Raw genomic sequence first — 13317 nt, 5'->3', positions numbered from 1 at the left:
ACAGCACGTCTGACATTGTAGAGCACGTGCCACTGGCAGCGTGCATTCTACCAAAAACACATATGCGGCCGCTCCATTGGTTCCAACTGACAACTTTCAACGTGGACCTTTTCGAGGTTCGAGCAGTGCCTCCAGTGGAGATTACCGAAATCAAAACTGGGGGTCCATGGCTTCCGAAGTTGTCCACTGCGTGCCAGTAAACAAATCTCAGGGGCCTGGATTTGCACTTCTTATGGGGGGGCGGGGGGGAGGAGGGGGAAATTTGCAAGCTTGCGATGCCAGGTGCCTCTCAGTGTGTTCGCATCACTGCGCTGTGACCTCCAAAAAGCATGGCGCACGTCTCGTCACTGCCACCATGCATGAACAGACTACCCACCTGAAAAAGGCCATTGGCTCACAAGGGGAGCACCTGGCCCTGACGTTGTGCGCAGAAACTTTATGTTGCCTTGTCTATGGGTTTGACAACTGTGTATGTTCCATTTGGGTCTGCGGGCAACCAGCTATTAGTTAATGTGAATGCATGTAGACGGAGGTTTTTGCCAACACCACAGAGTCCAAGCAGTGTGCGCAAACTTATGTGCCCAATACGATTCCTGCACCTTCTGGTGGCTAATCAGTTAAATCTTCATAATTGATTTCGTATTTTCTTGCACTTTTATTGTGTTTTTGTTGACGTTTTCTCTGCATCACACAAGGGCATCATTGTTTCTCTCTACCTGCTTGGACTCTATGCCAACAGAGATTGTTTCAAGGCCTCAGCTGGGTCCTGCCTTGAATATGCCGAATATTGGAAAAATGTGGATATCCATTTCGTGAATGAATTTAATTATTCCAGCGTACACTCATTTATTCTTGTCATATAGGTACTGAAACATACCAAGTATTTAAAGGCTTGTCAGGCTCAAAAAGCAGAATCAACGAGGCTCACTCAGATTCACCAAATCAACCCAAGCTCGCCAAAAGCGGACTCAACTGGACCTTCTTGTTTTGTGCAAGTCTGACTGTGTCGATTTACAAGCTCACTAACTGAACTGTGGCTTGTGCAGTGTGTGCTTTCTTTGTGCTTGCACCTTGTTCCAAACTCCTTTGTGCTGCTTGCAGCGGAGTGGCCGCAAGAAGCACCATGAGGGTGAAGCGTCTGGCAGCAGCAGAGGGGAGAAGAAGAAGAAGAAAGCCAAATCGTCCAAAGGAACGGCCACCCTGCTGCAGCAGGATGTGCCCAAGGACAAGCGAGAATACGAAGAGACACCGGGCATCACCACACCTTCAAAGGAGCCCAGCTTCAGTGCCACCCAGACACCCATGACACCCAGCATGCCACCGGTCAGTGACCCATTTGGAACTTTTTTTTTTCCCAAGAGGTGACTCTGATGTGAACCACTGTCAACCAGTTTTTCTTCAAGCACAATTGAATGTGTCAATCCAGTGTCACAAGAATGTAGTGACATCTTTTCCTCCATATTTAGGGGTCCTTTTTCAGAGGCTGAAGAAACCATGTTGGTGACAGTGTCACAGAAACAACTTGATTGTCATCTTATGAAAACACTCTTAAGCCCTCTGAGCGTAGTTCCCATCTGATATCTTGGAAAAGCATTGCTGTATTTTGATTCCAGTACAATATGGTATGTTTTTCACAGGGTCATTAAAAACAAAAACATAAAAGCCAAGAAACAAAAAAAATTGAGTAGTGGTGACAAGAATTTTATTTCAGTGCACAGGCCTGAAAAAAAAAAAAAAGTGCAGCGTTGCCTGGTGCATCTACTTATACTCGATCAGCACAAAAAGGTTTTTCAAGCGCATGCAGTGTCATATCTTCCTCACAATTTCACACAATTCTTCATTATTGCATACATTTCATATTGCAAGTTATGTACAAAGTGTTCCATTCTATACTCATTGACTAGTACAGGGCCTGTCTTAAAAAGTACATATGAGAAACCGTTAAATGAAAATACAAGGAGATCAATTACAGGAGCGGAAAATAAGTGCTAATGACTAGAAAAAAATGCAGACAAAGGAAAAGACACACAAATTGGTTATCAGAGTGTTCACTCGAAACAAAGGGAGCAAAAAAAAAAAGAATACATCACCTTGCAGTAAATACAAAATGACTAATATATAATATTAGAACATTGATTAGCAATAAAGATACGTATACAGTCAACTGCCGATTTTTAGGACAATCAAAAAAGATACGTACACAGTCAACTGCCGATTTTTAGGACGCCCGATTTTTTGCACATGCTTGAAAATTTGGGTGCTTTCGCTGCACCGTCACAAGCCCCATGGACATTGATGTATAAAAACTTCTAAAATTTCAGATGCGGGAACTCTCCGGCATCCGATTTTTTGGACTTTCTGCCCAAACTGCCGGTCCGAAACGGCTTTAATTGAAGCCCCCACCTCTGCCGCGTCCATCATCTCGTTGGTTCGAACCAGCGCTTTTGCGAGTCTATCTGTTTGCGACAGTAGCAGAGTCCGAAAGTCAGCTTTGCCGCAATGCCGAAGTGTTGTGGGGTGATGCAGACCAGAAATTCAAAGGGGCCGCTATCACGGCGCCATGCAGCGATGTCTCTATGGATAAGCAACAGAAATGCACAAAGGCGTGATGGCGGCAGGTGGCAAACACGCCAGTACGGCTTAATCACTGACAACCCTTACAATAAGCATCTTCAATAATATCTGGGGTTTAACGTCCCAAAACCACAATATGATTATGAGAGACGCCGTAGTGGAGGGCTCCGGAAATTTCGACCACCTGGGGTTCTTTAACGTGCACCTAAATCTAAGTAAACGGGCCTCAAACATTTTCGCCTACATCGAAAATGCAGCTGCCGCGGCCAGGATTCGATCCCGCGACCTTCGGGTAATAAGCACCTTCAGTTAACTGCTTGGTAGTGCGTGTGGCCTAGCGCAGTTGCAAGCCATTCGTGCTGCCTCATTGTGTGAGACCGCTAAGTGCGCCGCACTGCCTTCACAAATGAAGGCAGCTTGCCATTACGGTCGGGAATGGAGTGGGCATAATGAACGCTTTTGCGGCAAACTGTACAGCGTACGGTACACAAAGCACCCTGGCAGTGACGTCAACTTAGTTGGCAACGTGCTGTGCACAACTAGGAATGATCGGCTCACGCAGCAGCAAACACTGCGTGTCGGCAGAGGTTTTCATGCAGTAACACATCATTTACGTGCGCACATGCATCGGAGAAAGCAGGATGAGTTATCCGCTCTTCCGGCACAGTCTTTGTGTTCCACGTCATCGTTTCCAAACGCTCCATGCAAGAGAGCTGTAACTTCTTCCACGTTTTGATAGCATCGACGGGGCTCATCACGAGACACAAACTTGCAATTGGCAGTTGGTATGTAGTTGAGTGGGCTTCGCGGCAAGTACTGATCGTATTCACGAGAGCCTGGGCGTGCACCAAACTGCGTGATAAGTGTACTGAGAGGGCATTAAAGCTGTTTTGGACGTGGCTGTGGTGATTCAACTGCTTGAGTGGAATAAAAAAAGCTCGAATCCATTATTTTTTCTTACTGGCCAATTTTTAGGACGATTTCACGGTCCCTAGGGAATCCGACAAATCGAACGTGACTGTAAGTGTTGTTATTAGTCTTTTTAATGAGTTAAGAGAAAGATCAGAAAACAAAGTAAAATGCCTATACAGTAGACTCTCAATAAACGAAAATCTCTTAAATGAAACTGCTGCTTAAATGGAACAACTGCCTCTAACATGATTGGTTTTGTGCTTGAATTCTGCACCCCTTTTCATCTCTCAGTAAACGAAACTCCTGTTAAATGAAACATATTTTCCTGGTCCCTTCAGCTTTCGTTTAACAGGAGTCTACTGTATGTTCAAGATGCAAACAACTTTAGTTGGAAATAAGATTTTTTTCATGGCTCTTCGAAGATTTTCTGAGTTCTTGATTTAATTTGGAATGCCATTCCAGACTTGAACTGTAGCGGTCGTTTGCCATAGGTGTTTTTTATTTGGGCAGTGTTTAAAAGATCACTGACACAATAATTTTGCACTTTGTCTTTTTTTTGTTGCAATAGATAGCTTATGACCCACTTCTCACGGCTGCAAACCTCGTTTGTGCGAGTGCGCGACGGTTATTTATTTAAAGACGTTTTTACAGCGCCCAGTCGCAGTTTCGGTTTCAAAGAGCACCGAGCTAGGCAGGAGCACTTCTGGAGGCAAGGTAAACACAGCTGGCCACGTGACCACGGAAAATTGTGACGTAGGCGGCGCACAAGAGCGGGTGCGAGCGGTCACCGCACTGACAGTTCGTCTGTTACGCCAGTTCGTCTGACGCGGGACACTTCGAGCTGCTTGCTTTTTGGTCCGCATTTTTAACGCTAGAAGTGCAGACGTCGTCCGTGTCGTTGCCAGGCATGGTTCCAGCAGTCAATAGAGCGTTTTAGTCTGTCTGGCATTAAAAAAAGCGTCGCGTAAAACCAAATAAAGTGTCCCCAAGCTGGCGCCAGGTCAAGTGGCGCCAGCTATGGAGGATTAGAAACAACTAACAAACTGGTAATCTATGTCCTCTGAGCATTCGGAAGCGACCATCTCGACTCGCTAAGCCTACAGCATCAATTATTCGACTGTGGCTCTCAAAAACGGCGCCGAATCGGGACGAATACATTGCTGTCGAAGCTTAAGGACATGAACGTAAAGCAAATGGAAGCATAAGTTTGGAGCTTACACGCTACAGAGCGCACGGCGGCCACTTGATATATTCGAGGTGGATGACAACCGCTTTTGGCAGTGTGACCATGATTTTCGGAGGCGCAAATGCCTCGCCGGTGAAGCTTGCCGTGCACGTTGGACAGCTCTCGCACGTGCGGCGACGGTTCTGGCACCGTGCCGTTGTGGCAGGCTTGCCGCTAGCGTGAGCCGGCCATAACATCTGCCAACGGGCACGACGAGCGAACAGCAGAAGAGAGCACAACCAGCACACGCAAAGCCACAGGCATAGAAGAAGAAATGGCAGGTAGCACAAGCGCAAGGGAACAACCGGCAACCATCCAACACAAACTCATGACGTAGGTTTGTTTACATTGCCACCGCGTTGATGTCGGCGTCACGAGGCGCTCGCATCTCACTCAGTCGTGCGGCATGCACTTTAAAATTGATTTTAATTATGTTGTAGGCTATATTGGCCCTTGATATTTCGTAGACGTTGTGTATGGCCCCACATACATCTATTTCACCCTTTATCTCGCCTTCGAAATTTTGTGTCAGTGCTCCTTTAAGGTATGTGGCGAAGTGTCGGAAAATTTTTTTAAAGAGCGATAATCACCAGATATTATTAGTCTACATTATAAAGCACACTTTTTTTAGGAGCATGTGAGCATTATAAAGCAAGTCCTACTTTTTGTCAATTTTTCATAATTAAAAATTAACTCAATTAACTCAATTTCCACTCAATAAAAAACCAAATTCTTTGCAGAGATATAAAGGAAGCTTCGGCCAGTGCAGTGAACCAAAACAAATGAGATCGGATAAATATTAAAATTATAGCGATTAAATAGGTAACCAAAAAAATATGCACTAATACTAGGGGCACCTACGTATAACAGGCAGCCGTATTAAATCTTGTGGCACGATTTTGCTTATTGAGGTTCATTGCACACCCACTAATGTGATAAGGAAGTGTGCCAAGTCCTAATGAAAAATTTTCATTAGCATGAACGTTATGAATGTTTGCGTACGTAAAAATACCAAAAATGTAAGTTCTGAGAAAATCAACAAAAAAGATTTGAAACAGGTGCAATGCTTAGACAAGGTGATCGAGAGTGCAAAAATCCTCGATATTTGTAGCTAGTTCCATCCTCGACCTTACTCTTGTGTGCCTTTGCTTGAGTGGCAACTTCCTTTTTTTTTTTTTTTTTTTTAGCTTGCTTTGCAATATCAGTACCGTGATGGGAAAAAGCGATGCGGTGCCGATCACTTGTGAAGCAAGTTTTTGCAGTGTAGAGGCCAGGCTCAATGCCAACTTGCTTCAAAATATCAAATGTGCTTCTGTTGCCATTATTGAGGTGGCACACAACGTCACACGAAGCAAATTTGATGATATACAGGCTCACATACGTGTCCTTGAGATGTACGGTGTTGCACGTCCACCTGGTGAGAAGCTTATGACTTTTATGATTAAAAATTATTGGTATAAAATACTATTAGAGCACTATTACGTGTTCGCACTTGATATGATTGTTAAATAACCAACAAAATACTACATATCAAGCTAATCTTATGACGCACACAAAACTGGCACATTCAGTTTCTGTTTCATAGATGATGGATAGTCTAACGTTTTTGCTTGTATCTTTTGAAAGAAACAGCGTAGACAGAAACTTTATGCAGCAAAATGAAGGGCGATAAATTGCGCATTTAACATGACCAAAAACCGAAAAATGACATTTTAAAAAAAAAATTCTCTTTTTCCACTTGTCCTCATGCCTTAAGCTACCATCTGGAGCTTTGTTCCTGGTGTGGCATTGTGGAGTGCAAAGTACAATACGAAACAAGGAATGGCTCGTTGCACTTAATAATGTTGTTAATATGTGTGGCTAATCTTCCCGCACGAAACCAGAATGCAAGATCTTTAACATAGAAAACAGGGGTTTGCTTGCTTCATAATATCGCAAAAAAGTTATCATGCGTATAGCTCGTTCTTGCAGCCAGTCTTATTGGTTCAAGGTAGGTGGTATACACCAATTTCACAAGGAGGCTGCCATTTTTAAAGCTCTCCACCGCCGCAGCGCCGTCTAGTGTCTGTGATGTTTCGCCGCCCTTCCGGTGTGTGGGGTTCCGCGGCGGTGTATGCAGCGTATACGCTCAGTTCACAAGCTATTGCTGTTCTTCGCGGTACACGGGTAAAACAGAGCAACGCTTCGCGAGTGTAAAGGCGCTGGTAAATAATCGCTTAGCTGTCAGCTTCAAAATGGCTGAAACAGCAAGCGGCGGCGGCCCACGAGATGTTCCCAGTTTCAGTTTCAGTTTATTGAACGTATTTGAATGGGGGGTTACATATGGGGAGAAGTATACAGAAAGAGGTCCCTTAATGCGAACACTGCAATGGGACCTCTTGTTATAGAATACAAAGGAAAATAAAATCATGAGCAGAAATAGCGCCAAACAAGGATAGAATGTGCACAAAATAACAGGAGTGGCATTATGGTATGCAAAGACAATTAACACTATTTGACACTGAAAATACAAGAAAGGTAGCAAAATAAGTAAGAGCTAACAATGTGTAATGATGCTATCTTTAGGACAGTATATTATTAAATATTTCACATGAAAAAGAATGTAATGAAAGTGAATAAAGAATACATGAAGCATTGTGAAAGCGGCGATGAAGTAACGACAGTGATTAAATATAGTTCAAATATCCAAAGGATGGTTCAGAAAAAGGCGAACGGAATGTTTGAAAGCATATAAAGAGGGCGAGGTTTTGGCTTCCAAAGGCAGAGTGTTCCACACCTTGATTGCGGAGAAGCTTACTGTTTTTTGTCCATAGTTTGTGCGCGCCTTGGGCGGAAAAATATTGCTTTGAAGGGAGAAACGTGTATTATTAGAGGAAGTCGTAAATTTCTTGCCTACGACATACAGCAGATTCGGATTACGTACCATGCGGTAGGCAATTACGGCTAAGTTAAAGACGATAATATTTGAAATGGGAAAGATATTTAGTGAAGAGAATAGTGGAGCCGAATGAGCGTGATAATTACTGTGCGTTATTATACGGAGAGCCTGTTTTTGAATATGCGCTAATGGGCTTAAGTAAGTTTTATATGTAAGTCCCCAAGATTCAATGCAGTAGTTGAAATGACTATGAAGGAACGCAAAATAGAGAGAAGTTAGAGTAGGGAGCGCAAAATATTGGCGGGCTCTGAGCAGAACACGAATGCCATAGGCGGTCTTTCTTTTTATTTGGTTAATATGTTCATTAAAGTTCAAGAAACAGTCAAGTTCGATGCCGAGAAATGTGCACTTGTCAGATGGGAATATTTCATGATTATTTGTTTACACTGGTAGTGCGTTATCACGTTTTTTCGACCGAGAACTGAAAATGACATACTTTGTCTTAGATGGGTTAATAACAAGCTTGTTTTTATGGCACCAACTAATGACGCTCTGAAGATCACTGTTTAGCTGGGAGGTTAGGGCAGGAATGGAGTCATGTGCAGTGAAAATGGTGGTGTCATCAGCGTAAAGCAAGGATTCTGTGTGAGGTGATAAACAGTCTGCCAGGTCATTTATGTAGATGAGAAATAAAAGAGGACCTAATATAGATCCTTGTGGGACTCCTATATTGATAGTTTTGGAGTCCGAGAGCACACCTGAAATAGATACAACTTGTGTACGCAGCAGCGCCGACGATGAGTAGAATGCCAATGCAGTTCTTAAGCAGCATCTGTAAATTGGCAATTGCTTTGTATGTTTTGTTATAGCTGACCTCGGTGTGGTTCTTGGAATATGCGCTATAAGAGAGTGTTAACATTTAGGACAACTCTCGAAGTAATCGGAGAAATGTAAATGGAGACGAGCGAACACGTAGGGCCATTGTCCGGCTGCGAGCTAGGTGTGCGCATTAGTGTTTAAGATGACTCTCGGGTTTCCGTGCCGTCATTATGCAAGTGAAACGTAACTCTAATCCCTAACAGACCATTTGGTTGCGCTTAGCAAGTCGCAATACAATGTTCATGGAACGACAGCACAAACACCAATGCCTGTGTTCAATCGTGTCGCCGTCGTAGTTAAAAGCTTGTGGCCTCTGATCGTTGCACAGGATAAGAAACAGATGTACGACGGGTGAGCTCAAAATTCGGTGTAGAAACAACACAACGATAAAATGAAAATAAGCCTGTTTCTGGAAGCATGACATGGCGTAAGTTCGGTTCGGTTCAAGCCGCCGCCACTAACGATACGCCGAAAGGGCGCCCGCTTTTGGTAACATTATTGTCAGCTTGTTTTCTGGTGAGTATCTGAGAAGCATTACGACGAGCACACGTGTCCAGGTAACGACCTGGCTTTAACGAACGTGGGCCGATTATACACGACACCCGGGTTGCTGCGCGAAAAAAAAAAAAAAAGTGCGGTTGTCATAACGCTACCTTAGTTATCGTCACAAAATTGTCAAGTCGAGAAAGAATGTGCTCTCGACAAAACGTTAGAGACGCGTACCTGCGCCAACGCACACATGTCATGCAGGCCTTTCAGTCATGTAGATTGGAAAGTGCTAATTCGATAACCTCGAAATTGCACGCACAAAGATGGAACATTTTCTAGCCGCAGGCATTGTAAATCATGTGCTGTAGCATAGAAATTAGAGAGGTTGATGTAATGAGAGAACAGCTCTTGGCCAAACATTTTGTGTATTAATTGTCAGCCTGGACATTGGTTCTCTTTGGTGCAGATGATAAAGTGTACCAGCACCCAAGCACAATCACAAGCTGATGTGATTTTAAAATGTGGCCATAAGGGAAGACACCACATATAATATACTATTTGCGGGAGAAGAAGGCGTGCGACCTGACAGAAGCTGACTGACACTCCTAAGTTTCGATACACATATATACCCTATAAAGTGGACGGGGAGATGACCGCCGCCGTAGCTCCGTGGTAGAGCATCAGACGCGTTATTCGAAGGTCGCAGGTTCGGTCCCTGCTGGCAGCAAGTTATCTTTCCGTCCACTTTACTTTCTTCACATTTATATTCTAATTACTACAAATAACACCCCCTATACTTTCCTTGGCATTGCTGTCTGTTAGTTCTCATTAATATTGTGTCTAACAAAGAAAAACGAGCCCTTAAAAGTAATCTTCTTTCCTTCATTCTGAGAGAAGTGAAGTCATTTAAAAGCATTGTGCACTTCGCATGCCTTGGCTGCCAGTCTTTCAGGCTTCCGTAGCTGTTGCCGCAGCCAAACACAGCGCAGTGGTATATAGCTTGTCGACTTGTTCTCGTCCGACATTTCGATTTGCGGCAGCACAATTGCTTCAGCGCGTCGAAAAATGGAAACACGCTGACCTCTCACGCACCACGCAGTGCAAAACTCTGGAATCCGCACACACCAGCGGCAGCGGTCGGCCGAGGTGGAGAGAGAGAAAGCGGTGAAAATACACCGGTTCGAGGCTACGCTCCTCCTCTCCATGAAAACGATCTATATGTCGAACCCCAGGATTATACGCAGTACAAGAGGTTCACTAGTGTAAAATACAGAAGTGCGTGGTATGCAAACATAAAAATTAAGAGCTGTGCGAATAGCAACATTTTGGGTGCGAAGCGAATTCGAATAATAAAGATTGAGTGCGAATTGAATCGAATATTTCTCGAACAATTTTCGAATATTTCTGAAATATTTTTCTAATACTTCGAAGCGAAATTGCAGAAAAAAGTTGCAAAGAATTCCTAAGTATGTTCTTACGAGACAGTAACAATTACAAGTCACACACATGGTCAAAGAGCAGATTTATTTCTAAGGAGGGATACGGCTTTCGTATCGCGAAAAGTTAAAAAAAACTATTTTTGAAAATTACATCTTCAGCTTCTGTAGCCCTTTTTCTGATTCCAAAACATCGTCACTGGAAACTACGTACAAGTGCGATAAAAAATTTGTTGTGCTTGTCGAGGTGGCGAAAATTATTGCGGAAATCACAAAAAAAAAAAGCTGCGTTAAAAAAAATGATAGCTCCACAATGTTGCAACTGGGCGCCGCCATCTTGGGCTCATCGGAAAGAGCATTTCTCCGTCTTCAAATTTCCCGCTTTAGCTAGGTCCTCCATTCAGAAAAGAAAACGTACAAAAAGCTCAAAGTACAAAAAGTTGTTTGAAGTTCGTTCCGAGGCCTTCGATTGGCTGTGTCCGCCATGTTGCTCCAGCACGCCTCGCCATTGGTCCGATCCTCGCTCCGGGAGAGCGTCGTCTTCTGCTTGCACGTCGTGAGGTCATGGCTGTCTAAAATTGCGCCACTTAGTGACGCATTCGCACTCACTCTGTGTTCACAGGTCAACAATCATTTAGAAAATAATTACGCTTTAGTTTGGCAGCTGCAAGTGGAAGCTCAACCATCAGATTATGATAGTGCACCGCGCTCGTCATGAACATCGAAGACGTGCGTCTCAGACCGACTGTTCTGCTTATCAGCATTTCGCACCTTGTGACGAAGACCATCGCGGGACGACTCGTTGTACTCGCGATCGAGCATGACGTACTTTGAAACATTGGGCACCGCGGCCACGCACATCGCGACCATCGCGACGCACATTGAGTTGTGGCTAAGCCTAACTCCGCTTACGGCGCCGTTGTATGAGACAAATCCAAACTTTGCAAGCAAGAACTGTTGCGCTAGCGGACAAGCGAAAGCGAAAAAGCCACAAGTGTTTTTTGTCGCAAGCAACGAATCGCATTGCCCGCTGGCTCCTCGGAACTGTGGATGGGCATTTTACGCATCGGCAACGGACCCCCTCCCTGCCCCCCCCCCCCCCCCCCCCCCCCCCCCCCGCAAGCTTGTCGCGCAGCGACCGCTCGGAGCACCGGTGGAAGCAGTTAGCAGTTTCGCCCGCCGGCGCCCCAAAACTCAATACCAAGCACGCTGCACGCTGATTTATCGTCTTTATATTTATTTTCCGTTATTATAAACCGTTATATTCATTTTCCGGAAGTTTGAATACTTAGAATAGTAAAATTTCGGTGCAAATCGAATAGCAAACACTATTCGAAAAATATTTGAAAGTTTGAATATTCGCACACCCCTAATAAAAATATTCATCAGCTTGCACGAAGGCACAACAACCTGAAGCTAATTTCCTCTAGGTAGTATCTAGTTGAAGCAGTCATCTAGAAGGGGACACCAAGGTAAGAGAAAAAATATGCAAGATTCATGGGGAAATTATTGATATGTAGCAGTATTTCATGTGAAACAGATTTAGTTTGGGGGTGGAATAACATATACATAGTGTATGTGTGTGTGTGTGTATATATATATATATACAGTCAAACCCCGCTACAACGAAATTGACGGTGCTCGGAAAAATGTTCGTTGAAGCGAACATTTCGTTGTAGTGAAATCGAAAAAAATATGGCTGATCTGAGCTAGTAGAACAGTGAAACTTTTATTTCCAATATTCAAAAAGTGTCTGCTGCTTCCTTTGCGTCCCCAGCAGCGTTACGACGCAATTCTCATATATGCATAGCGACGCCACGTTGAAAAGCACGCAGAAACAACGGCTTCCGCGAACGAATCAAACAAGCACGGGCGCGCAGCACGAACTGCACAGTTGCACCAACACGCTAACACTAGCTATTCGCCGACAACGACGACGTGCAGGCGTGCTATCGCGGAGCGATGACTTACGCCTTATTCTGTGCTATTCATATCCACCACTCGCGGCTGGCTGATCCCGTTGATAAAGCGGACGAATTGTTGCTCCGACCACCGCTCGCACTGGCCAAGCGCGAAAGCACGAAAAGCATTGGCATTGGAGAAGGCACCATTCCGCGACTGCACCCCAGGGCTGCTCGCGTTGATAACGCGGATGTGGCGGATGTACCGTCGCTCTGACCACTAGCGAAGCGCGAAAAGCACGAAAAGTATTGGAAAGGCATCGGAAAAGCTATCGTTTCGCGATTGCACCCGTGTCGACAACTGAGCTTTGGCTTCGGATTGTCTGCGACTCGGAAGCAACTCAAGCCAGTTGCGAAAGCAGGGCAGTCTGATCGCCGTCGCTATCAAGCAATGGCGGCCCCCATGCTCAGTCAACAGCGGCGGTTTCTGGTGGTTCCAACACGCGATTCAGACTTCGAATTCGTATTTTTATGTTCTAAAATGCATCAAAATGTCCGAGATTGTGTTTATTGCACGGTAAATTAAATTTTTGAGCCCCGAATGGCATCGTCAAATTTCGTTGAAGCGGAACGGCAGCAGAAAACGTGTTCGTTGTGGCGAGCATATTTATGCATTGACTCCTATGGACTGTTGACGGGGAACCGAGAATTTTTCGTTGTACCGGAAATTTCGTTGAAGCGGAGTTCGTTGTAGCGGAGTTCGACTGTGTGTATATATATATATATATATATATATATATATATATATATATATATATATAATTTAGGATTACTGCTAAGCTTCTTAGAAGGGAACTAATCCTCAAGTTTGGCTAGTTCAATATGCATTTTTTCTTCTATATCAGAAAAGTTTCACCAATAATTATTAAGACAATGTCATCAGCATACATGAGCATTTCGGCAGTGGTCTTAATAAATCAGGTTCCCCAATGGCCAATGAAGACATTGGCGCTCACACCTGTT

General features: G+C 44.3%; 1 protein-coding gene across 4 annotated transcripts in view; it reads left to right on the top strand.

Moving 5' to 3' along the window:
- LOC119404600 (AP-3 complex subunit delta-1) overlaps nucleotides 1–13317 on the top strand; it is a 150393-nt gene that overhangs the window by 109119 nt on the left and 27957 nt on the right. For 3 of the 4 annotated variants that reach the window (XM_037671154.2, XM_037671153.2, XM_049418938.1), the window contains exons 27-28: nucleotides 1102–1323; nucleotides 3550–3594. In XM_037671154.2, the coding sequence (XP_037527082.2) occupies nucleotides 1102–1323; nucleotides 3550–3594 (267 nt within the window). The remainder of the gene's footprint in view (nucleotides 1–1101; nucleotides 1324–3549; nucleotides 3595–13317) is intronic. The other variant, XM_037671155.2, reaches the window with a different exon arrangement.

Source organism: Rhipicephalus sanguineus, chromosome 9 (assembly GCF_013339695.2).
Source record: "Rhipicephalus sanguineus isolate Rsan-2018 chromosome 9, BIME_Rsan_1.4, whole genome shotgun sequence".
Classification (NCBI taxonomy): domain Eukaryota; kingdom Metazoa; phylum Arthropoda; class Arachnida; order Ixodida; family Ixodidae; genus Rhipicephalus; species Rhipicephalus sanguineus.
Note: the sequence above shows the minus strand (reverse complement) of the source record. Positions and strands in the feature narration are given on the sequence as shown.